This window comes from Corapipo altera, unplaced genomic scaffold (assembly GCF_003945725.1).
Source record: "Corapipo altera isolate COAL_440 unplaced genomic scaffold, ASM394572v1 51, whole genome shotgun sequence".
Classification (NCBI taxonomy): Eukaryota; Metazoa; Chordata; class Aves; order Passeriformes; family Pipridae; genus Corapipo; species Corapipo altera.
The window spans coordinates 4,361,782-4,387,048 of record NW_020884892.1 but is presented as its reverse complement, the minus strand read 5'-3'; the positions used below and the strand labels follow the sequence as shown (position 1 = coordinate 4,387,048).

At 39.9% G+C, this 25,267-nt stretch overlaps 1 protein-coding gene across 1 annotated transcript in view; it reads left to right on the top strand.

The window, feature by feature from the left end:
• The window catches only part of TG (thyroglobulin), a 148,098-nt gene that overhangs the window by 58,477 nt on the left and 64,354 nt on the right, over nucleotides 1-25,267 (top strand). Inside the window, exons 36-41 of the mRNA XM_027645547.1 lie at nucleotides 7,043-7,180; nucleotides 8,226-8,390; nucleotides 9,484-9,706; nucleotides 13,482-13,575; nucleotides 17,237-17,396; nucleotides 22,454-22,653. Coding sequence (XP_027501348.1) covers nucleotides 7,043-7,180; nucleotides 8,226-8,390; nucleotides 9,484-9,706; nucleotides 13,482-13,575; nucleotides 17,237-17,396; nucleotides 22,454-22,653 — 980 coding nt within the window. The remainder of the gene's footprint in view (nucleotides 1-7,042; nucleotides 7,181-8,225; nucleotides 8,391-9,483; nucleotides 9,707-13,481; nucleotides 13,576-17,236; nucleotides 17,397-22,453; nucleotides 22,654-25,267) is intronic.

The window sequence follows — 25,267 nt, the reverse complement described above, 5'->3', positions numbered from 1 at the left end:
AAGGGCACTGCTATGTATATATATATCTGTGTGTGTGCATGTAAGCACATATATATACATATAAAAATATAATTTTTTCCATCCAAAGGTCAGAAAGATACTTAGATTTGTATGCTTTGCCAGAAGGCTCTGTGGATTAGTGAAGCTGATGTTATGTTCAGTCTAGAGGCTGAGTTAACTAGAGCACCATCAAGGCCTACATTTCACTGGACAGTTAATGCACTTGACTGCCTCCTTTCCTAGTTAGCCACTTTGCAATGCTCAGGACACTGCCCAGCAATTTGCTTCCTCCCATTTGCAGTCAGGATGCTGCTCCATTCAATATCTGTGGTGTTTGCAGCCCCAACATATTGTGAAGAAAGCCATATGAGTAGACTAATTTTCAGTCTTCTGGGAAGTAGATGCTTTGCCTGTTTTACGAAGTGGTCTTCTCAATAGAGAGGGTAGAGGTGTTGTAGGACCATAAAACAACAGAAAATCTCAACAAGAAGGTTTTCTACAAGTATGTGGGTAGTAGCAAAAGGAAGAGTAGGGAAAATATGGGTCTGCTGATGAATGGGGCAGGAGACCTGATTCCAAAGGATATGGAAAAGGACAAAGTGCCTTCTTCACCTCAGTCTTTACTGGCAAGTCCAGCCTTCAGGCCCTACAGACTGGGGGGAAAACTGCAGCAAGGAAAATTTATCCTCAGTGGAGGAGGATCAGGTCAGGGAACAATCTGGACATACAAACCCATGAGTGCAGAGGGTTTCTCTGTAATTCTGAGGCCACTCTCAAACACCTTTGAAAGGCTCTGCTGATTGGGGAGGTATTTGTTTTCTTTCTGTTCCCTGGTCTGGGCTTTTAAAGAAGTTCACCAGAAGTAATAGTCATAAAATCTCCAGACTTTTAAATCTGCAATGACAAAAATAATTTTCAAGAGCGACTTCTTTTCATGCCTTGTCATAGAGCAGCCTGCAGCCACCAGGGAGCTGAAAAAAAGTCCCTTCTCTGTGTGAGGCTATAACCTCAGGAGAGACACTATGAGGGGAGGTTTGAGGTTCTTCCTGTTCTTTGCCTTATGTCAGACTGTTCATCCAGCAGCCCATTGCAGCCCTGTGGTTCCTTTCAAAAGCCTGAGGCTCCAGTGGGCTTTTCCCAGGTTACTCCTCCTATAAGCAGCACTGCTGTGTGTTTCTAACACTCATTAGATACCACATTAGCCTATAAAAACCGGGAATTAAGTGCTCTGTAGTGCCTGCAGGAGGGAGGTGAACTGCACACTTTTACCTGAATTCTTGTTGTTTTGTTGTTGCTTCGACAAGTTTTGCCTGTTTGTATTCTTTCAAAATCCTTTCTGTTACAAGGTTAAACTCTCCAAGTCATCTTTATCACCAGGCTATAGTGTGTTTAACTGAATGTGTGGTTTTCATTTTTAACTGAATGAATACTTTAATTTACTTCCATACATCCATTACATGAAGCAGAGCATACTCCTACTGGACTATTATGATTTCCACATAGTTTCTGTGATCTAAGAAATAACGCTTGAAAAATCGATAGTCTGGACAGACTGGGAAAGTCCAACTTGTTACATTTGGAGCATTTTTTCCCCTGAAGAAAATGTGCTGTAATGACACTGAGTATGGAACCATCTGTGGTGAGTTTCAGGTATGATCTGTGACCTTTAATGGTGGAAGGACAGCTGTTATTTTAAGACTGTCCGTGCTGAAGATGCTCATATGTCATCCTGCAGTTTTGGTTTACCTACGCTGGTATTTAAATAACAATTCCACTGAGTCGTGTGAACATGGGGGAATGTTATGTAAAAGAGGAAGCAACCAGGTCTCAGAATTAGGTTTGAGATGGAACTTTCTGCAGCCAACTGTAAGCTAGGAGAGATAAGAAAAGGGTTTTTTTTTTTGTTATATATTACGTATTGTAATTTTACAGTATGTAATGCTGTTTTTCAAACAGTTTATGCACAGGGGTTTGAGCTGTGGAAATCTTTATGTCTTTACAATTAAGTCTGAAAGAAGCAAAACAATCTATGCAACATGTTACCTCGATTTTTAGAAGGAACACTTGTGCTTAAAGCAGACTGGAGAGACTGAAAATACTCCTGTGCATGTGGGAGCAGTGACCCCAATGTATGACTTTGACTTTGTTATGAGATTTATGAATTGTATACAGTAATTATCCAAAATTTACTGAACATTTTTGTCTTCAGTTCTAACTAGGATATGTCTATCTTAGATTTGGCAACTGCAAGAAGATAGTGGCCCTTAAATGATGGTCTCTGCATGGGACGGTGGATTGTATACACATCATATGGGCTCTGTTCCCATTCCATGCAAATCAAGTAATTAAGAAACCACTGAGGCATATGGATGTAATGATCTGTTAGGCCCTTCCTGTTTCTGCCTCCGGTGATCCCCTAGTGATTTATAGCCATTCCCTTGAGGCAGGACTGAGCAGTGGCTATGGGATATTCCAACATGGGAATAAATTTCCCATGGGGGTATGTCAGCATGTGGGGTATTTCTATTCTCAACAGAGATGAGATGCTGATAGTACAAACGCTGATGTAGCTGACTTTGGTGATTAATGGTATCATTTATCTTCCTGTTTTCCCACAATGCCAAGTATTTTTCAGAGAGATTTTTGCTGTGAAACAAAGACAGCCTTTTTTTATCCATCTTTGGGAACTGATCTACTGTGCTCTCACACGGCAAATCGGACCTCTGGTGTGGAATTGCTCTATCTTTGGTCTTAACTTTGATTTTTGTTCTGTTTGTAAATATGAGAATTTCAGCCTTCTTAAAACAGCTTGCTTTAAACCTGGATAAATATATAGTACAGTTTTAATATCCCACTACTATATCACTTATTGTAACTGGCACCCCTAAAATAGGCAAAAAGCTTGCATTTAACAGTAACATAGCAAGATTGCTCACTGCTAAAGACCATAAATAACACAGTTGTTAGTTTTGGGACCTGTTTGTCTCAGGTGTGATTACAGTTATTATGCAGCAGTTTAAAGAGAACTACTCATTTTGAGTTATACAAATCTCAGTAGATGGACAAAAATGAGAAGCAGTTATATTTTAGGAAGGATATATTTTCTACAGGTCTGCTCTTTTGATGATTTGCTGGTTTTGGATATTGTTGGTATACAGACACGTTAGCAGTCTTTGTTGAGAATAAACTCTGAATACTGCGAATATAAAACATTGAGTTCGATCTGTAAGCATGTTTTGGGCTTGAGTCAGGGCTACTGAATATGGCTCACAAATCTCAGAACTAAGATCAGAACTTGTCTTTCGAAAATAAATCAGGCATACTGAACACAGAGATCTGATTTATGTGCCTTCTTAAGCTCATATTAACCTCCTCAACTTCATGAGTTTTCTTTTAAATTTAACTTGTTATTTCATTGTATTTCTGTATCTGTTTCCTTATATAAAATGTTAAATTTTCCAGCACACTCAGAACTGATGCCTCTTTTTTTCCACTGAAGTCAGTGATGAAACTTTTGTTGACTTTATTACAAGGGGTTTATAATTTCATTGCCTGTGAAAGTGGGAGGCTGAACTCTGTGTCCCCAGGAAATCTTTTCCAGTCTTCTGATCTTATAAATGGAGTGGGAACAGAGTAAGGCCAGTGTGAGTCCTTTTGCAAATCCAGTCTTAAACCTTGCCTACCCAAACAAGAACATCTGGAAGAGAGAGGCTCTCTGTATGGGACATCTATAATTTTTCAGTAAAAGTTACAGGGCTGGATGGATTCAGAAGGCTGTAATTATCCAATCAAAGCATTTGCCAAAATGTGGTTTGGAAGGTCAGAACTTAACCTATATATAAAGCAGAAATGTCTTCCAGCCCATCAGGTGCACTGTGCATTTCCAGTACGCAGTGCCAGATTGTAGCTCTGTGCCTCATGAGAGCAGTTTCTAGACAAGTCAAGTTTAGATCAGCCATGGAAAGTGGGGATCTATGGGCATTGCTGGATCTACTGCCAAGAGAAGGGAAGAAGGAATCAAATAATAGCCAAGATCTCTTTTGCAGCTCACTGCTGGCTGGCAGTGTCCATAGTGGTGCCATGCACGTCTCTGGGTTAAAGAGTTTTGCTGTGTTATTAAAGTAAGCATTAGTGTTTCTGCATCTCTCTGCATCTGGAGTCAGCTGGGCAGAGGAAGGGAAAAGAAAAACACTGGAAGTCTCAGCATATAAATCTGATCTGAGGCTATAAATGTTTCATCCAGGACTGAGAATGAAAAAACCTACTCCGTACGCCAACCCAACCCAAAGAACAACCCCATGTGAGATTTTTCAAGGGTCACCTCTGTGAGATTGGGGGCAATGAATAAGCAGTTCTGGGTGTGAATGTATGATCTACAGATGTTTCCATTGTGAGTGGTCACTGTTCTGTGCCTAACATGGACTGCAAAGTGCCCATTGTGTCTCATATGTATATAAAATGTATGTTACTGACTTAACCAATCCCACATAAAGGGATGAAATAAGTATCTTTTCATGTAGAAGTAGGAAGTTTATCTTGTGAAGTGGGAATAGGAAGCCAAATTTAAGTGTCAGAGGTGTAAATCCAAGAAATTTATTTTGCTTTTGTAGATTTGTTTTGGTGTGTGGGAAATGGAGAAATGTGATGATGAGACTTGCCCGAGGTCACTCGGTGAGTCAGGGAAGCTATGGGAAGAGAGTCTGTCTGGGTAAATATCTTCCAAAACCACTGCTGCACCAGACTTTTGCCTTGCAGTGGAATTCAGACAAAGCTCTCTTTTGAAAGAACCACAGCTGGTATTTGAAGCTTTGTGTCTGAACCTAGAGAGATTGCTTGTTCCAGTAGTAGGACCTCAGTTACATTGCTCTTACGGAAAAACAAAGTTTGAGTCATATTGATTAAAGAAATCTCTTCTTGTTCATGTTTTCAGAAAAAAACCCACACAAAACCTGTAAAATTTAGTCTGGAAAAGAAAGACCTGGGGGTTCTAGTAGTGCAGGCAGACAATCTCTGGAAAGGATGTAACAGTTACTTCTCCATCACTTACAGAGTTGATTTCTATTTTTACATATCTTTCTAAATAAGTGCTACAAACTGGCACCCTAGATGGAGAGGCTGAAATTTTCTGTCATAGGTCATATGACAGCTCATATTAAATACTTTAAAATAGAGAAATCATTGAGAATATGAAAAATATTAATTTCCACATGACTAAAATCACTCTGTTCCTCTAAAATGATTGAATAGTCTGTGCTTAAGGGGAAGAAAATATTCAGTGCAGTGGGTCTGTTGCACAGGTCAGGCTGTGACTGCAGGGTCATTGCTCCCTGACTAGTTCAGGCTCCCTCTGAACAGACTGCTAGTGATGACTTTGGTACTCTGTGACATCAAGTAAGCTTGTGGTTTTTACATACAATGGTGCAGCACTGAATTAACCTTCATGTCTACTTAGCTGGAGACTTTCAGTGCCTCTCTCAGAGGAGTTGCTCCCAAATATAACAGGAATGAAATGATTTCGAAGTGGCTGTAAAAGATCCATGGGACCCAGTCCTTCTTTCTTGCCTCTAGTTCAAAAGCTTGAACTGGGGCAGGTCTGTCTGAGAGGTTATATGGAGTAGAGTAGATCAGTTCATCACTGCATCAGAGGTTTTTTTCAACAAGGGTGATGACAAAGGAACCAGCACTAAGGCATTAGCCTTGGCAATGGTGGTAGCACATCAGGTTTTTTCAGCTTGTCCTCTGGGAGATAACTCACGCTTGAGATTTATGCTTCCAATGGAAGGATTTACCTTGCAAAAGTAAAGACTTTTAGCATCAATGTAGGGCCCTGGGTTGTGGCAAGTTACCCTGTGCTGTCATTAATTATTTGGAATAATATTATTGGAAAATCTAATTTAGTCATTGCTATTCCCTGTGTATTTGCTCAAGGAAGGATGGAACCAGCCTTGTCCATGGTGTGTTTTGGTTCTTGGGTTCTCATCAGCTGGACAAGTGTGTCAACACCAGGATTTCCAAGTTGATTATATGGCCCCCAGGCCTCAGCTTCAGGAAGGAAACTTTGGCCATCTCAGTAGATTTCTCAGTAGATTAAAAGGAATGTTTAATGAAATGAATATTCACAACTTTTGCATTTGTGTGGTAAATGAACTCCAGCAACAGGGCAAGACCTGCTCACCAGGAATAGCAAAGGAAGAGCTAACTCAGCTCTGTCCTCACCCTACAATTACATGGAGAGGATAATGGCAACCTACTGTTTAGGACTCGATGGCCACAGTGGGGTCTTCTGCTTTTGAAACAAATTAACTGTTGAAAGGAACTAAAATAATTAAAAGCCCATTGTTTTTCAAGCCTTCTTTTTTTGTCTTCTCTGTGTAAAATTGAGAGTCTGCAGATATTTTTATCTGTTTGTGTATGAGAAAGGAATGTTTGTGGCATTTTTTAAAAATATACTGTGAAAGAGAAGAACAATTCTTGAAGAGCACCAGAGAGAGTACCTATGTGTATGTCGATGCTCACACATGTACATGCATGTAAAATGTCTATTTGTGATATGCATGTTTGTATATATGTGATACACATGATTATATTTACACATGTATGTTTCTGTGTATATACATATGAAATAGAATGAAATCTAAATCAGGAGGCAATTACATGACATTAAAACAGTTTATAGAATTTAATGTAATTCTGTCCACCAAATCAAATTAAAGTGATCAAATTAACATCCATGTACTTTCCAAGGATTTACTGGCTGCTCAGCAACTTGTGTGCAAGCATTATTACTCATGCCCTTTAGTGTATTTAACCCTGTTCCTTTTATTGAAATCAGTTGTATTTACATGCGAACCTGGATGGAGCTACCTCTGATTTATCTTTTTCTTAACTTTGTAAACATTTATATTTCATTTATTCCCAGTGGATGCAAAGGAAGATGAAAGTTGTTTATTGGGGAACTCGCCAATGCTTTTAATTCTATGTTAGTTTCCTTTGAAGTTTTTACTGATTCTTCTAGTTATATTGTTTTTTACATTTCATTTAGCAGAGGTTTTGGATGTATGGCAACCCTTAAATATATCCTCTGTTCTTGTGGATTCATCCATCTCAAACTTTGAAGTTGTGCAAGTTAGTAGAGACGTATCCAATGACTTCTCCGCTGCCAGAGACTTTTGCCTATCTGGTAAGAAATGGTCATTCATAGCTTTGCAGAAAATACTGATCTTTGAGCCTGAAAACCAAGAACAGCTCCCCCACTTCTGACATAGATACACCAATTTTATTTATTTTTAAATACTACTCAAGTGTTTTTGAATCTAAGAGAAGGGACCTGAAATAGTTTAGCAGGTGAAATATACAATAGACATAAAATGCCATACAGTGATTGTGTAATTTTGACACTTCTTGAGCACAGACATCTCTTACTTCTCCAGGCATTGTACAACCTGGAGCATATTGTAGCAAATAATGAAAGTGATGATGTCATATTTTTCTAAAGGACAGTTAAGGGAAGCTCATTGACTGAGACAGGTGAGAGACCCACCTACCACTGCCTAAAGTAACCTATAGTGGTGATGTGTGAAGGTGGGTTAACTGAGAGCTGGGATGAAGCAAAGGGAACTGCTTTAATCAACAGCTTGACTAGACAGGAAAGAGTCCTTTAACTACACGACTGGGAAATCCTCAATGCCGCAGGGCAGTAGAAATAAGGAAAAGTTCCCACCTACTGCTGAAGATGATAATAGTCCTACTTTTTGCAGTAGACGGTCCTCACCTTGTGAGAGTGAGCAGTGTAACTAACTGGATTTTTTTTCCTTTCCCTGTAACTGTTTGAAGGATTATTTCTAGAGGCAAAGTGTTGGATACCCACCTCTGAGTACAGACTGAGAATTAAACCTTTCTCTGGGGCTCCCTGGGGACTGTTTAAGTGAGGTTATCTGTACTTTATTAGATAATGCTTTTCTCCTTCTAAAACCTGTGATAATATTTCTCTTGCTGTATTATTTCATTTTAAAGCCAATGCAACCTTCTAGTCCTTTGGCTATTTTGGAGAATTTTCTGGGAATTTGAGGACTTTTATGTCCCATTATTCTGCTTTAGAGCTACTTTATGTCTTGTTGCTTCACCTGTTCTAAAACCTTTCTTTTAAGCATAGTGTAACAATGTCGTACAAAATGCTGTGAGGATACATTTTTACCTGCTCTTTTTCTTCATGTTTCACCTCTTAGCTTGTTCAAAGAACCAGTCATGTACAGTGGTTACACTAGAAATCCAGCCTTCAGCAATAAGATGCGTTTTCTACCCTGATACACAGATCTGCACACACAGCCTGCAACGACACAGCTGCTGGGTTTTACTCAAAGAACCTGCTACCTATATCTACAGGAGACAAGGTAAGAGAACAGGTTAAGGCTGTGGGGGAAGGACCTCAGCTGTGCACAGTTCTTGTGAATGGAGGGGTGAGGAAATCCTCACTAGACATGAAGTGATTTAGATGTCTCCTAGACACTTGTCCGTTGCTGTATCAGTGGAGTTACAGACTAGCACTTTTCGTAAAAATGCATGAAATCATGATGTTACCCTCTAGTGCTGAAGCAGGTAAAATAAAGGAAGTCTGGTTTATGAAAGGTGCTTTAGAAAGTGCAGAACAGTAAAACCAAACAAGAACAGTAGTGAAAGTCCAGATCCTTTTCATCTGCAGAAAATGATATGCCCTTCCTTTTAAACTCTGAGAATTACAAACAGAGTGTTGAAAGCCCACTGTCAATTTAAAGTGTTAAGGACCATCTCTGGAGAAAACAAAAAAGCCCACCCCAAACAGACACTCCTGTTCCCAAACCAGGATGAACTGATATTTTAAAGAAGTGAAAATGATTTTAGAGAGAAAAAGAAATTGTGTAGACAGTGTAGACAGGTAAAAATTCTATTATATGGTTAAGTACTTATTTGAAACTAGAAGTTTCATTGGTTTTATTCCTCTTGATTTCTATAGATACTGTTTTCTTTTCATGTAATACTGATTATTTCATTTATTAGAAGTAATTAGAACCCAGGTAAAAATAAAGGGGAAGAAAATTTTCGTTTTTGTTTCACTGAAATTCTGTGAAGAGTCAAGAAGTCAATAAGAACCTTCCAAGTTCAAACTCAATGAGAGAAAAGGGGTTTGTCATTGTCAAGTGCAGCAAAATCAGAGACTGAGACAAAAAAAAGCTAGACTTGTGTGTTTGTTCTGTACATTTTGGGTTTTAGTTCCATGGTTTGGAATTTGGTTTCTGCCTATCAAATACATTGTTTTAGGAGAGAAATAGCTCTGTTTTAATGAATTATTTTATAATGAGACAATAACACAAATTTATCTGTTTTATTTAAAGAAGGAAATGGGGCACATAACAGTTTAAAACTAAGGGAAATAGGGCTGATTTTAATTTCTGAAATGGTAATAACTTGAAAAAGAAAATTATTTTTCCTCTGTTCCCTCTGTGACAGATTTATTCCTGCCCATTTCTGAATTGGATTTGACCCCATCTGTATACATCCTGTCCCATGGAGATCTGGTGGGCAAATCCCAGGTGATCCGCATTGGCTCAGAATGGAGAAATATCAGCCAGTTCCTGGGGGTCCCATATGCTGCCCCTCCCCTTGCAGAGAGGCGCTTCAGTCCTCCAGAGCCCTCTGCTTGGATGGAAACCTGGAATGCCACAGTGGCTCGGTAAGAAACCCCTGTCACCATCTACAGAAGTGCTTGTCGGTCCAGGTGTATGAAAGCAGCTGGAGTGATGACCACAATACTCATGTCCTTTCTTGAAAACAAGCTATAGAGTACAGCTGGTACAACCTTGGGACTTTGATTAGCAAAAAGAATATTTTGTCCATCTATATGTTAAAGCATGCAAGCCCCTTAAGAAAAAAGGCAAATTCCAGTACATTGCCTTGAATCTATATGTAACTCCCCACCAACTGTCTGCTGTCAGTCCATTTTCATTCTGAATGGAATTTATACAGGTATTTATGATATTTATACAAATATATTTTGCTCATGGTGAGCCATAAATTTGTAGACATTTAGTCAAACAAGGGTATTTAAACATTGATGTAACCAGAAGCTGTGGGCCTCATATAGAAATTCTCTGCCTAGTTGTGTCCAGGAGATCAGGCTGAAGGAACCAGAAAATCTTTTCTGTCCAAAAACTATTAAAAGGCAAATACTTGCTAAATGACTTGGACAGAAATACAGAAGTTATAAACATTTAGGTAATGCCTTAAGATGGAAAGAGTGCTAGGAACTGTTTTAGCAGATGGGCTAAATTTCTCCTAAGTGCCTCTGTCTAGTGTTTCTGGTTGGCTGTCCCTGCTCTCCAGATCTGTACGGGCATCTCTGTTTGGTGGGTTTACGTTAGAGGCGCTCTACGGACATCACCTTTGTGTGCATGTTTGTGTTTAATTTAGTCTTGCAATAGGAGTCTTAATTTTGTTGCACTGGGGAAACAAAATGACAAATTGTGAGTGTCTGTTTCCTAAAGAAAAGAGAGTTTAAGTGACACTGCTTAGAATATACCAGTGCTTGCTGTGGAACATGTCAGGACAGTGGAATACAAAAACTCCAAAGCAAATAAAAATGCAGCAACAACAAAAAACCAGCTATAAGCTATGAAAGTGGAGTGTTTCTTATAGAGCCTTTCTCACAGTGCATCCCTGCTGACTGTTTCATGGCAGACATGAATAGCTGCAAGGAAAAAAATAATGATAGAAACAAGAACTGGAGATCGAAGATGCAGAACAGTCAGAAGGAGAGAGCTTGTTGAAGGACTACATGACCTTTTTGTAGAGAAACTTGGAGAAATCAGAGCTGAGAGCTGAGATTTAGCAGCTCAAGAGCTTCCCAGGCAGCTAATATGGACCTGAGGTCTATTGAGATCATACACACAGAGCCATGCAGTCCTGTTCAATTCCTGGCACCAAGAGTGGTCCTCATGTGGGTAGTGATGAACTACTTGAGCAAACAAATCTGACCAGGAGCTTCATGGTTAAGGAAGTGGGAGGTTTTGCAAGGGATCTGGGAGGATGAGGACCTGCAAGCCTGACATGAATCACCACCTGCTTTGGCAGAAACACATCCTGAGGCTACAGATTTGGACACCTATCAACAGTGTTGAATCTATTTGGTCCCTCCTTTACTCAGGATTTGTCTCCAGAGGTTTCTAGCAAAGTCTTTGATGAACCGAGTGAAAACAGATGTGGCATTTGTTTTCTTCGGGAGTTGAAAAGCATCTGGCCTGTGGTGATCTTGTCCTTCAGGTTGCACCTGACCTGCGGAGGTGTTAACAGCATAACCACAGTAGCACAACCTCATGTACATTGGATAAGTCTGGTGGGACGTGGTTTTTTGCTTTCTCATGTTCACAGTGATGTTAAATTAGCACAGACAGCATGAGCTCTTGGTGTCTGCAGCCACAGTGTGGTATCTGGATGGCTTTGGGGAGACCTATCTGCCTCTGTGGTCTCCCTTTGAAGACCTGGTGTTGCAATGAGCAGCCTGGCTGGTTTTGAAAACAATTTGGGGACCTTAGTTAATCTGTTCCTATCTTTTGAATTCACAGTGCTTTCTTAGTCCAATGAAGAATTTGGCCATTATCTTCTATTATTAATTTAAGGTTATCGTGGCCAGGCTTCACAAACGAAGATTTGGGAAGGGCTCTAACCACATCTGTTACAAGTGTGCTCGTGGCTAAAAAGGCCAGTATGAGATAGACACATCCAGTTGCAAAAGGCACAGCAGAAAGACTCTTTAGGTGGTATAATCTGCAAGACACGATTTTTTCTGTGTTGTCTTTTCTCCTCAAGGGTGATCCTGCGTGCGTTCTCAAAAACATCAGCAGCGTTAAAGATAGTGTGTCTCCAGACCTCCCAATTGGAGGCCAGAGTAGACCAGTTAAAAACATAATTATTTGACTTTTCACTTGGAGAATGGGAGAGACCTCACTCTCTGTATGTATAGAAAGTGTTGATTTTTTTAGGATTCTATATTAATGTTGCTCAATACTTGTATATAAGAAATTCACACAAGCACAGTACTATTAGTGATGGAAGAGAAACATTTGTTTATCACCCTGGACCTGATAAAAGCCTGAAAAAACCCCAACCCAAACCAAACCAACTAAAACCCCCATCCAGCTATTGAAGTCTCCAGCTGCTGGAAGAGCTGTGGACTTGCCTCAGCAGGTGGCAGCCTTTCCCTGGAGTAGGTCCCAGCATGAGGAGCTTCTGGGAGCTGGACAAAAAAAAAGCTGTGATCATGGGTGATGATTCCTGCTGCCCTGTGGAAAGCTGTATAATTAATAGTGTTAGACCTGTTGTCCTGGCAGGGTTCCTACCTGTGGATTCATATTTTCTCTGCCTAAAATGGCTTTAGCAGTTTTGGCTGGAGACGATGTGCTTCTCTATGTCCATGGGAAAGCTGTTGAGTGATATCACCATCTTAGGAATCTCCCTTATGGAAAAAAATTGTAGAATTCCATTAAATTTGGTCCTTTTCTTTGTGGTTTTCTATTAATTTCTTCACATCTTCAGGGCAAAATTTTACAAAGGCATTAAAATAATAATTTAGAAACAATTCTCTGAAATATTACCATCTTTCCATAGCCTCTTTTGGCTTATTCTCTAATAAATTGTGAGGTTTTTCCATAACTCATTGTCTGACACAAATATGGCTGTAAAGTAGAAGGAACTGACTTCAAAGTAGCTTATTACTGAACTGCAAAAATCATCCACTTGATTCTTATACTTGATATGCTTGAGCATATGACTCTCATTCAGATGATGGCCAGAGAATGGTTTTCTGTACGTGGTTGGCTCCTGAACTCCTGTTACAAGGTCACTTTTAACATTGATTGGCACTGTTAATGGTCTGCTCTGCTACTTAAAGCAAAGAGATTTTAAAAATGCATTAAAATTTTAAACTTACTGTATTTTCCCACAGGCCATTAGAAAATAAATTAAACATAAAGAAATAGAACCCACGGACTATTAGAAAATAAATCAAAATATATGTAGCCCACAGACTATTAGAAATTAAAATAAATAACTGACATTTCATCAAAAGAGTGGATTATATAGGTGTGCAGGTAGTAGCAGGGGAGATCTGTGCCTGAGACCCCCAGCTCTGCTCCCCTTGCAGCTGGTGATAATTTTGTGCAGTTTATGTAAAGTGTGAGTTTTTTGAAAACATATTGTCGAGTTCTTAGCTTTTTAAAATGGGGTATGTTTTCTGAGGAAGGGTTCTTGACATACAAATACATTGCACTGTGTGTGTGTGTACAAATCTACATACCTGTTACTAAAATATAGGTGGGCACAGTTTTAAATGTGATTGAGATCTGCAGATTTAATGATTTTATTAAGCTAATGCATCAAAATATAAGGAAATAACACCAGTGGAAAAAGAGTACAAGCCTTTTTATTGTAGCTTTCTCAATTGGTGTCTCTAGGGCAGCGTGTTGGCAGCCAGGAGATGGAGAGGCCCCGTCACAGTCTGTCAGTGAAGACTGCCTGTATCTGAACATCTTTGTTCCTGCCACCTCTGTAAGTAGGAGACAAGTCGAATTTTTTTTGTAGCTGAGCACTGTGTTTTTTCAAAGTAATTTAATTGACATGATTGCTTGTTTTTTCTGTGTTCACAGAACCTGCAAAGTTAAATTAGGCACTCTAGTGTTTTTACTAGTGCAAGAGTATTCCCTGCAGGCTTTCCATGAGCCATTTTGGGTAACCAGGAGGACAGCGTACTAAAAAGCTAGAAATAAGAGAGACAAAGAGAGAAACAAAGGACAAGAAGAAGGTGGGGGCAAAGGTGGAGAAATTAGGGACAGAAATGGCAATATTCCTGCAGTGAGATCAACTGTCCAGCAGACAATAATGCGAGACAATACATCAACACTTGCCACCAGTCAGGGAACTGCTGATGGTTTCCTTTCATCCTCATATTTATTGTTCCCCTGTTGACATCTGTGGGAGATCTGTTGAGGAATGAGAGTGGCAAGCAATGCTAGATTTGTGGCCAGCTCACAGAGCATAAAAATAGACGTTTCAAAAATGACTGGGCCACTGGTACAATGTGAGGAATCGTCATTTGAAAGTTCTTGATTTTCTCATTCTAAACAGATATAAAAGAAAGCTTCAAGTTAAAGCCAAGCTAAAATGCTTGGCCAACCCCTGGGGGGCTGGGGATAAAGCTGCTGAATAACATGTGAATCCCATTGAAGAGTGGGCTCAGAGACAGGAACTGTTTCTTTCCACACTACAGGAAATTTTCAGAAGGTGATGGTAGTTATAGTAGAAATTTATGTCTGTCATACTTCATGTCTGGAAAGAGCTGGTCTAGCTATCTGACAGCAGCACAGAGAGTGCCTTGCAGACCCGTTTTAATCATCAGAGAGACCAGCAGTCTATCTTCTCCCTGCAGCATCAGACTCATTTTGCCTCGAGTGCAGTCACCGCTTATTGAAACCATCAGGTCACTGTCCCAGGCAGTTTGCCATCTATGCTTAAGAGCTGCTTTCAAGATAGTTTATTTGAAAGCATTGTATTTTCTACCATCTGATAGGCTAAATAGGCTTATCTCTTCTCCTGGCGGTCCTGTGAGCTGAATCCCTCTTTTGTAGAGGTGTAAGGTAGAAGTAGATCCAATCAAGTCAATCAGTTTCACATGTAGAAGTCCAGCCCAAGAGAGAACTAAAACTTCTGGTTTTGCAGAAGTAGCTGGGAGCAGAAAGCATTGCATTTTCCTGTCTCTTTTTGTGGTGAGCTCTATTTTTTACTCACAGAGAACTATAGTTATGTAGTTTCAGCCCACGGAAGGTTCAATCAGCTAGTAAATATTAAATATAAAATCTCTTGAAAAGCAGTGAATGCAGAGGTCATTCAGGAGCATTTTGAGCCTCAACAAGAGCATGGTGCAGGGACTGATGCCTGTTGCCAAAGGACTCTCAAAGTATCAATCAGTGAAGAAGGTGAATGACATCACTTCATTTTGCTTCTGTAGCTACAAGTACCACAATTAAACTGGCACTTCTGATTTTTTACATCTGTAATCATCACCACCTGTCACACTAGCAAAGCAAAGCTGTGCTTTGCCTTCATTTAAGAAGAGTTTAATTGTACAATCAAGACTTTAAAATCTCCACTAAATAGGAATAGAAAGTGTACCCTCTCTCCTCCTACCCCATCCCCTGCACATGTTATTCCCATCCTTAGTGCATCATCCCCATTGCACTCAATTATTTACTGAACAATATTGTGCAGTAGTAAAAGCAATGTAGGTTGCCTGGCTTGGTAGAGTTTAAATCTATCCCTGCCAAGTGTTTTTTACAGAAGGATGAGCAGGGAGGGTTGGACCAGATAACCCCCCGGGTGGTCCCTTCCAGCATTACCCATTCTGTGATTCTGTGATTCTATGATAGAGAAGATGGTTCTGAATATTATGAAGCCTTTCAGACTTCCTGGTGGCTGCTGAACTTCATTCCCCTGTTGGGGTTTTCACATGGGACCTAACACCTTGCAGTCATGAGACCATGATGGAGCTGCTGGGCTTCCCATTGCTGGATTCAGACTAGAAATGGGAATGCTACATCCATACACTTGGCACTGTGCACAGTCCCAGTGCTAAATCTTCCCCTGAATTACTCCATATCTGTTGCAGCTGTTGCAAATGGCTTTGGTTTGCCATTTCAAAATTTTATTGCCTGACTTAACCTTTCTTAAGCTTTTCATCACTATAGCATTGGGTAAAGTCACTCAGAACAATGTGATATGCAATTTACAAGGCAACTGGAAGGCATGGTGCTACAGAGGCTGTGGAAACATGGGAAATGCTTAGTGTGAGCCTCAGGCTTAACCATGGTGAACTGAGGGGATGGAGCAGGCTCAATATGATGGTTAATACTGTTTTAGCTGACATGGCTCGATGTGGTTGTATTTCAGAATGACTTTCCATCTGAAAACACATTATTTCATTTTTTTCTTTACCTCCATCTCTCTCTGGGCTGCATGCAGTGCAGAAATGGGAACCACAGACAAGGCACTGCAAATTAGGCAATTTCAATTTAGAGAAGTTAATGAGAAAAACCAGCAAGTCTCAGTGCTTGCAATTTCTTGAGTTTTCTTGGTAACATTGTCATGTTCACAAGAAGCCCCTGAAGTGATTCACCAGATAGATAAGTGAGGAGTGTGCACAGCTGTGAAAAATTAAGGGCAGCTGAGGGGTATTTGCCTTCTATTCCATAATTTTTCAGGATGCTGCAGCCATCACTGCTCTGCTACTTCTCCTATGCAGCCAGTCATGTTTTTGCTGGAGACACCCTTTGCCAGAACAGATGGTGCTGCTGTGTTTAGCTAAGCTCTTTCCAGAAAATAACAGCAGCAGAGCTCATTGCCCTCTAACTACAGGGAAAAACAACCCCAGATGTACTTTGATGCTGCGCAGGGGCCACCAACTCTTCTTCAGAAAATACCACTAGCTGCCAATGCAGAAAGTTGGACGGTGGGTGTGTGTGACCTGCTGCTGAGCAGAGGAGAGAGGAGCCTCCTTCAGGATAGTCCCAAAGTGGACAATAGGGGGTGAAAGTGCTGAATGGAAAATTGGGGTTACACTTTGAAAAAAACCTTTCTAGCAATGAAGCAGGTTATTCTGCTTTATTCAGCAGGAAAGAAAAAAAAAGGCAAAAACTCAAACAAAACCCCTCCCTATATGTTTCAATGAGGGTATTTCTTTAGAGTGTCATCTTGGTAGAACTGTAACCTGCTGGTATGGGCTGAGGTCTCCTGCCTGGCTGCAACCCTTCTCCTGTTTCCCTCTTGTTTGAACTTTTCCTGCATGTTTGTGTGAAGCAGGTATGCTTTAGCAAAGACAAGCCCACCACATGCTCAGTGGCCAAAGGAACAGGAGCTGCCTTGGGCTAACCTAGAGGAGATATTGACTGGTGGAACACAATGATGCTATTAGATCCACCTTATACTGGACAGAGTGCCCTCTTTAATGGTATATAGGTAATTGTGGACAATTTGTGGACAATTATGGACAATAACCATTGAATTCCAGACAGATAGCCAGATACCCCCTCATTATGGTCACTCATAAAGAGCTGTAAATCCCTTAGATAATGTTAATGGGGAAGATGCTTGTGTTCTCATCAGTGACTGTCAAAAGCAGTTGGCTACAGGAATAGTAACCTGGTTGTTGTCATGGCAGGTCAAAAATATGTCCGTGTTGCTGTTCTTCCACAATGGAGGGAGTTACAGTGCTGAGGAGGGAAAGACAACACTAGATGGATCCTACCTCGCTGCCATCGGTAACGTCATTGTTGTGACAGCAAACTACCGGGTCGGTGTCTTTGGCTTCCTTAGTACTGGTAAGTCATGGATTTCCAGAACAAACACAGCTATGGGATAAATTGTATTCTGTAACACTTCTGCTTCTGATTTTTTTTAAGTAGTTTTTTAACTTGAGAAACCCATATATTTCACTGATTTGGTTTTTTCTTTTTTTTTGGAAAGAAAAATGGTCAAGAAATAGTGGTGGCTAGATCTGAAGAGAAAGGGGAAGGGCTGGAGGCAAAGGGACAACAAAGCAAACTCAAGCATCCGTATCAAAGCACTGGCTAGACTTCTGTTTGCAAATGCAACTGTGGATATTGGGTTTTGCAGACATACATGAAGATAGGTTAGGCATCAAAATTCCTGCTAATTCCAGTGGCCTACCATTGCGAGTATGGTTTTCAATGACTCCAACTTCCAAATTGTTCCATCCATGAAATTTTGCTGATGCTCTGTTGTGCCCATGTCGGAGTGGGGAAGAGGCAGAGAGGAATAACTGAAGGTTCATGGTAAGAAGAATGTGAAAGAATGGAAGTATGGCACAAAGATGGTTGGTTCCTCAGCGATTCAGCTTGACTTCTCCTCTGAAGGACTTGCCACATTTGATTTGAATCTGCTAGCCCTCTGTACTGTCCTGGATCTAAGTGAACATTTGCATGTTCTGTGTTTGCAACTCTTCCCCATACTCTAGTGTAAAGGACACTTTTGCTCTCCTATTGCTCCCTAATATCAATTGCTATTGAAAATTATACAAATTCCCATCACAAAGGGGCACATACACATGAAAATGTACATTAGATCCCCCTAAACCTTTGTGGTAATGCCATCTGCTCTTTGGGATTGGTTTTTTTTTTTCTTTTTTCATTTTGACTTTTATTAGATTTACCTGTTTAAGCAAATAGAGAATACTTTTATTTATACCATCTTTCACTTCTGCCCTGGGCAGGGGAACTAAGGTAGAGAGACGTGGAGAGAGAATGCAACAGTTCCAAGTGAAGCTCTGTCTCCATTGGTCTTGTAGCAATTCTTGGTCTCCCTAGTGGGCATTTTAATACCTTTATAACCTTTAGGAGGTTATATTTGCCATGTTTGCAATTACCAGACCTACATACTTTGCATCATGATTCTTTTAAGTGTTCACTGCTGGGTAGATTTTGTCCAGTTTGGGGTTATAACTGCAGTTATTGGTTATTGTTTCCCTTCTCTATTTACTGTTTTGTTCAAAGCTCGCTCCCAGCAAAACCCATCTTTCATTCAGTATCTAGAGATCTGGCACTAAAGCTCCTTACTCATTTAGATAAGAGGTTGGCTATAGGTGTATCTGGGAGGAAAAAAAAATCACTGTTTTCATTAGTGCAAACCTGATGTTTATGAAAGCGATACCATAATTTAATTTTGTCTAGAGCCAAATGCAATGTGGATATGTGCTGTGGGAGCTTCCATTACGCAGCACTGCCCACACATTACCCACTAACCTCCTTCAGCCCAGTGAACCTCACCCAGGTTTCTTCCTAAACAGAAAGTGCTGGAGGGGCTGAATATTATACACCAGTATTTATGTGATGGTCCATAATTTCGGGATCAGGAAAATTATTCAGTCTCTTTTTCGTAGGGATCTGCTTACATGTCCCAAAATGTCAATACATGGGCTTGCTGCACCTGATTGGTGTTCCTACAAACCTTCAGAAAGAGATGGTTCATTACATTTTGGGACTATCTGGGGACCTTTTCCTCATTTGTACTGTGGAGCTGTGGCCAAAGAAAAGTGCAGTCTTTGCTGGCCTCATCCTCTTTGAGAAGTCTTTGGCATGCATTTGGGAAAATCCTAGTATCCTAGAATCGTAGAATATCCTGAGTTGAAAGGGACCTACAAGGAACATTAGATTCCAGCTCCTGACCCTGCACAGGACAACCCCAAGAATCACTTCATGTATCAGAGTGTTGTCCAAACAGCAAGCTAAGCACCATATTCATGGCAAACCTTAAAAATTCCTTAAGTATCACATGCTATCTCCCCTATGTTGCCTTTACTCCATGAGGTAGGGGTAATAAGGTGTGTGTGTTTGTATCAGGGTTCCCAGCAGCAGGGATTTTCAGTCATACCCATTCTGGTCCCCCACAGGTTGATGGAGCATCTTTGAAGCCTCCTGTACATGACAGTAGCCACTGGGGATTTTCAATGAATGTTAGCAGTCTGGGTCAAGTAATACAAGGATTTTTCTCAAACAAATCCTTAATGATATTCCAGGGATGTTTTTCATTCTTCCTGAAAGACAAATCCTGGTCCTTTGGAAGTTTAGCCATTAGTTTCAAAGGAGGCAGGAGCTCACCCTTAGGACTGTGGAAACATTAGCAGCAGGACTGTTAGAAGGCTCTACAATTAGAAATAAAAGTCAGGAACTTGTAAGTAATATTAATTTTGTTGTCCAACTAAGCAAAGTGCTGAATCCTCTTAAGTTGACTTGTTATAAATTGCAAAACTAGAAATGAAGAAATTGAATGGATATTTAAGGAACTGAAGAGCAGTGAAAACAACAGATTTCCTTTTGTTTGGTTGGGGTTATTGTTAGTTCTGCAGCTGTTCTGATCTCAATGGCAGGCCTTTTTCAAGAACTGAAAGAGCTCTTTTTCTTCTACATACAAAGGATGTTTAATTTAATTTGCTGTCACTCATTAATGTTACAAAAGGAGATGCACATTCTTACTAGTGCCTTTACCTCTTGCTTTGCATCTGGAAAAATTGAGATGAATTGCCATTGATACAGATGGCAAGGATATGGAGAAGACAGTCATGTTTTTGGGTTTGATTCTTTTAAGATTCCAGGAAATCATATAAAACAGAATGATTTTCATGCTTTTGTTTAGCACTATTGTTCTTCTCCCATTTGGTAATAACAGAAATGCATATGTATGTTCAGAAGGAAGCAAACAAAGACACTGGTTTCTTTTCAGTCTCCTGTGGTTCTTAGGAATGCAATCCTTTCCTACAAAAAGGCAGTGGAAAAGATTCCTGGCCGACATGTTTCTTTTGGTCTAACTCCTGTGAATGTCCACTGTTCTCCAGTGTGGTACATTTCACAACCTGGTTGTGGTTTTTGCCAGGCCAAAAGGAACTGGTTATATTTCCCTCTTAGAACTTTTTGTTTAATGTACTGGTAGTATATTAAACAAATATATACATATATAAAAAATATATATATTATATATATTATATCTATATATATAATAATTGTGTGGCTAAAACATTTACATGGATTTATGTATAAAAATTTCTTCACCAAAAGGATTGTCAAGCATTGGAACAGGCAATTCAGGGCAGTGGTGGAGTCACCATTTAAAAGATTTGTAGCTGCGGCACTTGGGGACGTGGTTTAGTGATGGACCTGGCAGTTAACACTTGGATTTGGTGATCTTAAGGGTCTCTTCCAACCTAAATGATTCTATGATTTCACTTCCTCTGGGGATGTCTCACAAGGGATGCAGCAAGTCCTTAAAATGAGATTGCCTTTTCAACAGCACAGAGTGAGTTTATTGTTGGATTGAGGACCCTGGGAACTGGTCATGGTGTGCAGAAAAAACTAAAACCAAACCAAACCAAACTCCAAAAACTAAACAGGGAAAGTTTTTTCTCCATTGCTTCACTGGTATGGCTTGGACTGTTCATCTGAAACTATGGCTATAGATGGAAGATTGTGTTCTTTTTGGTTTTTGTGCCACTTAGTTTTTGGCTGCCCTACTGGAAGGGTGCTTACAGCGATGGCTGTTATGATGTGGGTATCTCTAAACCCTGCAAGGCTACTAGTAATCCGTTCTCCTTTGTATTTATTCTGCTGCTTAAACTGGTATGTTTGACACCTCAGTAATTCATTACAGTAAGCATATTGATATCTACCACAGGATGTAAACTTTCAATTGCTCTTTGCCCAAGACAGGGCTACATCTCCACAAAGTGGTAGCTTTTTATTCCACTCTCTGTTGATTTTGATTCACTAGTTTCTGAACCTACCCTTAGTTTAAAATTGTACTATTTGGTCTTGGCAATGGAAGAAACAAATAGTTTCATCTGTTTTTCTATTCATGGCTTTTTTGTCTTGCCCTGTGGGGCTTTTTCCCCCAAGTTTTAAATGTGGAGAATTTTAAAACTTTAAAAATAAATGGCTCATTGTGGATTATAAAGAAGTAGACAGTGAATAATCATTTTCTATTCCTTTCTTACAGATCGTGGAGGAATTACTTATTTCTGCTTTTGTTGATATAAAATTAACCTTAACTAGGGGGTTGCATCATTAGATGCTTTCAGCATTAGTTTCCTATTAATCAAAGTATCAGGTTACCACTTGTTGGGGTTGAAAAGAGTGTGTTGATACTTAGGCATGTGAAATATATGATTAATTATTTGTTTCCATGTTAACAAAAATATGAGTATTTATATATTCATATTTCTGATATATATATATATATATCAGATTTCTATCAGTTAGACATGGGATACTCTCCAAGGATATAGATGGAGATACTATGCATTTTAAAATAATGTCTGGAAGCATGTAAAGAAATGCAAGATGTTATGACTTGTAATGATTGGTCAGACAGGGTAAGTGTATAAAAGGGATGTAGGAAGGAAATATGCAATTAGGTGCACTCCAGAGAAACAGTCAATGATCCTTATGGGTCCCTTCCAACTCAAGAATCTGGAAAACACACGGACTTTTTGTGTGCTTTTAATTCAGTCTAAGATTGAGCTACTTATGTAGAAAAAGAATCTTATGGCTAAATTTGTGGATACTTGAGCCTGTATTTAAACCTCCTGCCATGATGTGTCCTAATGAAGCTTAGAAGTTGGAGTGATATTTTTCTATCATCAGGACAGACAAAGAGACACCTCCAGGGCTGCCTGGTGGAGTGGTAAAAACTGAAATGGAGTCAGTCTGTAAAGTGATAACCTTGGAAGAGACCACTTTAGACTTTTAACTTATGGTAACAGTTTTGTCCAAGTTCAGCTTCAGGAGCTGCTAAAAATGTGACATTTAGTCAAAACTTCAGAGGTTTATAGTTTTATTTCTTTTCAGCCCCGTTTTATTTTCTACAACAGGTTCTGCTGAGGTGAGTGGGAACGCTGGACTTTTGGATCAACTGGCAGCTTTGAAGTGGGTGCAGCAGAACATTGCTGGCTTTGGAGGAGACCCCAGCAGGGTTTCTTTGGGAGCTGACCGTGGTGGGGCAGATGTCACCAGCATTCACCTGCTCACAGAGACAGCAGATACTGACCTTTTCAGGAGGGTGTTGTTGATGGTAAGTTCCATTTCTGCTTCAGCTTCAACTTCATTGTGAAAGGATGTTGATGCAGAGATGAGGATGTTGCAGTGTGTGGGTGCTGGTTTTATTTCATCCATACCTTGGCAGCACTAATAGGGCTGTTATTGCTGTAGTTATTTTTCATCTCACCTGGGACTGTTATCTCCAGGAGCTGAGTGCTTCACCAGGATGTACAAGAGATGCACTTTTGTGTTTGATTTACTCATAGTAAGAATCTAGTTTTCGTCACTGTGGTTTTTTGTGCATTATATAAATAATCTTGTTTCATAACTTACAGGTACAACAGCTTAGTTTCCATTCCATAAATACGTTTGTTGGTCAGCAGTCTTTAGACTCTAAAACTGATGAGCCAGATTTCTGCACGTTAAAGTATCCAATCTTTTTATCTGATCTTATGGCAGATTTCATTTAAAGGAAAAGGAAGTTTCAGAGAGTAAAAACGTGTTTACTGATGGGCTTATTTGCTGTCAACTTAGACCATTTTCTCAGTCACTCCAAGTGATCCATGTTTTTACAGCCTTTCCCATGTTGAATCTCAGGACTTTGAGATCAGTTTTGTCAGTGTCAATACTGCCATTTCTCTTTACAGACTAAGATAAGAGTGGTGTGCTCTAAATAAGGCTTAATCATCAGAGGAGGCTTATGTATCCAGCAGAAATGGTACTTGGACAAAATGATCTCTCTGCTAGCAGGGTTGACTTCAAACAGTGAGCAGGGGTATAGAATTCTTGGTTCAGGAAATCTAGGGCCCAATTAAATACAATATTGTCTTGAAAATAATGACATCTTAATTTTTCTTCAGTGTGACCTTGCTTCAGAAAACATAACTTGCCTTTTGCATCCCCATGGCTCAGTAAGTTTCTTTTAATTGCATCACTGTAGTGGGGAAGGCAAGGGAAGTAATTGAAAATCACTGCTCAGTAGTTGGGGGTGGGGGTGAGGGGAGTGTGTCAGTGTCAGACAATTCCTTACACAGTTCCAAGATTTTTACTCAGCTCTTGGCATAGCAGTTAATTGACCAGGAGACCCAGAGTTGTTTTCTCTCAGTTTTATCCTACTTTTACTCTGAAATCATGAAGCCTTTGCTGACATGGCTGAGGATGGGGCCCCGTGAAAGCTGTGGCAGGATACAGTGCAATTTACCAGTTGAGCAACTTGAGAAAGGGAAATGCAAGAACCTCTTTGCTTATTGTTACTTCTGAGTGTAGTTCCACATTACATCTTTTCTTTTATACAAAAAAGTCTAAACTCATTCTTTCTCCTGCAGTAGAACATTGAATAATGGAAAACAGTGGCAAGTGCAATGAGCAGGCAGGTGCATCAGTTCTTTCCACTTACCTAATGTTTGTAACAACAATTTTCTTCCTGGGACTGTGCAGACCCCTGTCTTGGCAGAAACAGAATCTCCACTGGTTTCAGAGAAGTCTTAATTATTTATCCTGACAGCATCACAGTGGATGTGGTTTTCTTATGAAATACACTGATAAAATGAAAACCAAGCAACAGTAGCAGGAGCTTGTAGCTTTAAAATATACCTGATTGCCTTTTTTTTTTAAGTTTTGTTTTTTATTAAAGTGATGCCAAATGCAACTGTTGGTTTACTCAGATTTCTCACTTACACCTACTGTAAAGGGATGTGTCTTGCTTTTGTTCCCAGACACCAAAATCATTGAATACTTTTAATTTTACTGTAAAAAAGGAGGTGCACACAGACTAAGAATCATAAAACTGAGAATATATACCAGATATAGCTTTCCTGAGGGAAAATACCATGAAGCAGTACAACTCTTCTGCAAAAGTCAGCTTTGTTCTCTTTGTTTCGGTCTTTGCTATGCATGATAAAACCATACTGTTTCTGAGCATGCAAAGAGGTGTGATGTATGAAACTTTCTTTACAAGAAGACAAGCACCTGAAACAGTAAAATGCTTTTGAGTTTCCTATGTCTGCCCTATAAATAGGTTTTTTTTTGGAACAGATCTGTAAACAGATTGTACAAAATCAATAAAAAGCTATGATGAGGACCCTTTATAATTTATTTCACCTTTCAGTAGTGTGATTATTAAAAAGTGATATCAGTGATTATGGTCTTGTTTTAAATGGTTTAAGGGCATTAACCTGGCATCTGACTTCATCTTTTGATTAATTGATTTATTTGCCAGGGCAATTTCGATATAGAAGAGTGGATCAATGGTATGGATTTCAGGAAGCTGTGGAGGGCAGCTATGTTAGGTGTCCTCCCCAGGCATTCCTGGCAGGTGTTAGGAGGAAAGCTCCCAGCCTTCTTCCACACAACAAGGGAAGACACCAGGTCCCTCTTGGCCATGGAAGCAGATCAGCCAACACTGGAAAGAGAAGGTTTATTGCCCTTCTGAAACTACTGCAGGGCTGTCTGACATGGACTATAAATATCCCTGATCCTGGTGATTAGCTATACTTTAGATCCCCTTTCTTTCCTCTTTTCCCATCTCCTTTTCTTCCCCTTTACCAGGCTCACTCCCTCTCAAACAAATCAACCAGCTCTGATTACTTTTTTTCCGTGATCCCAGTTTTGCTACATCCCTACCCAAATTTGGTATTTCTGATATCGTG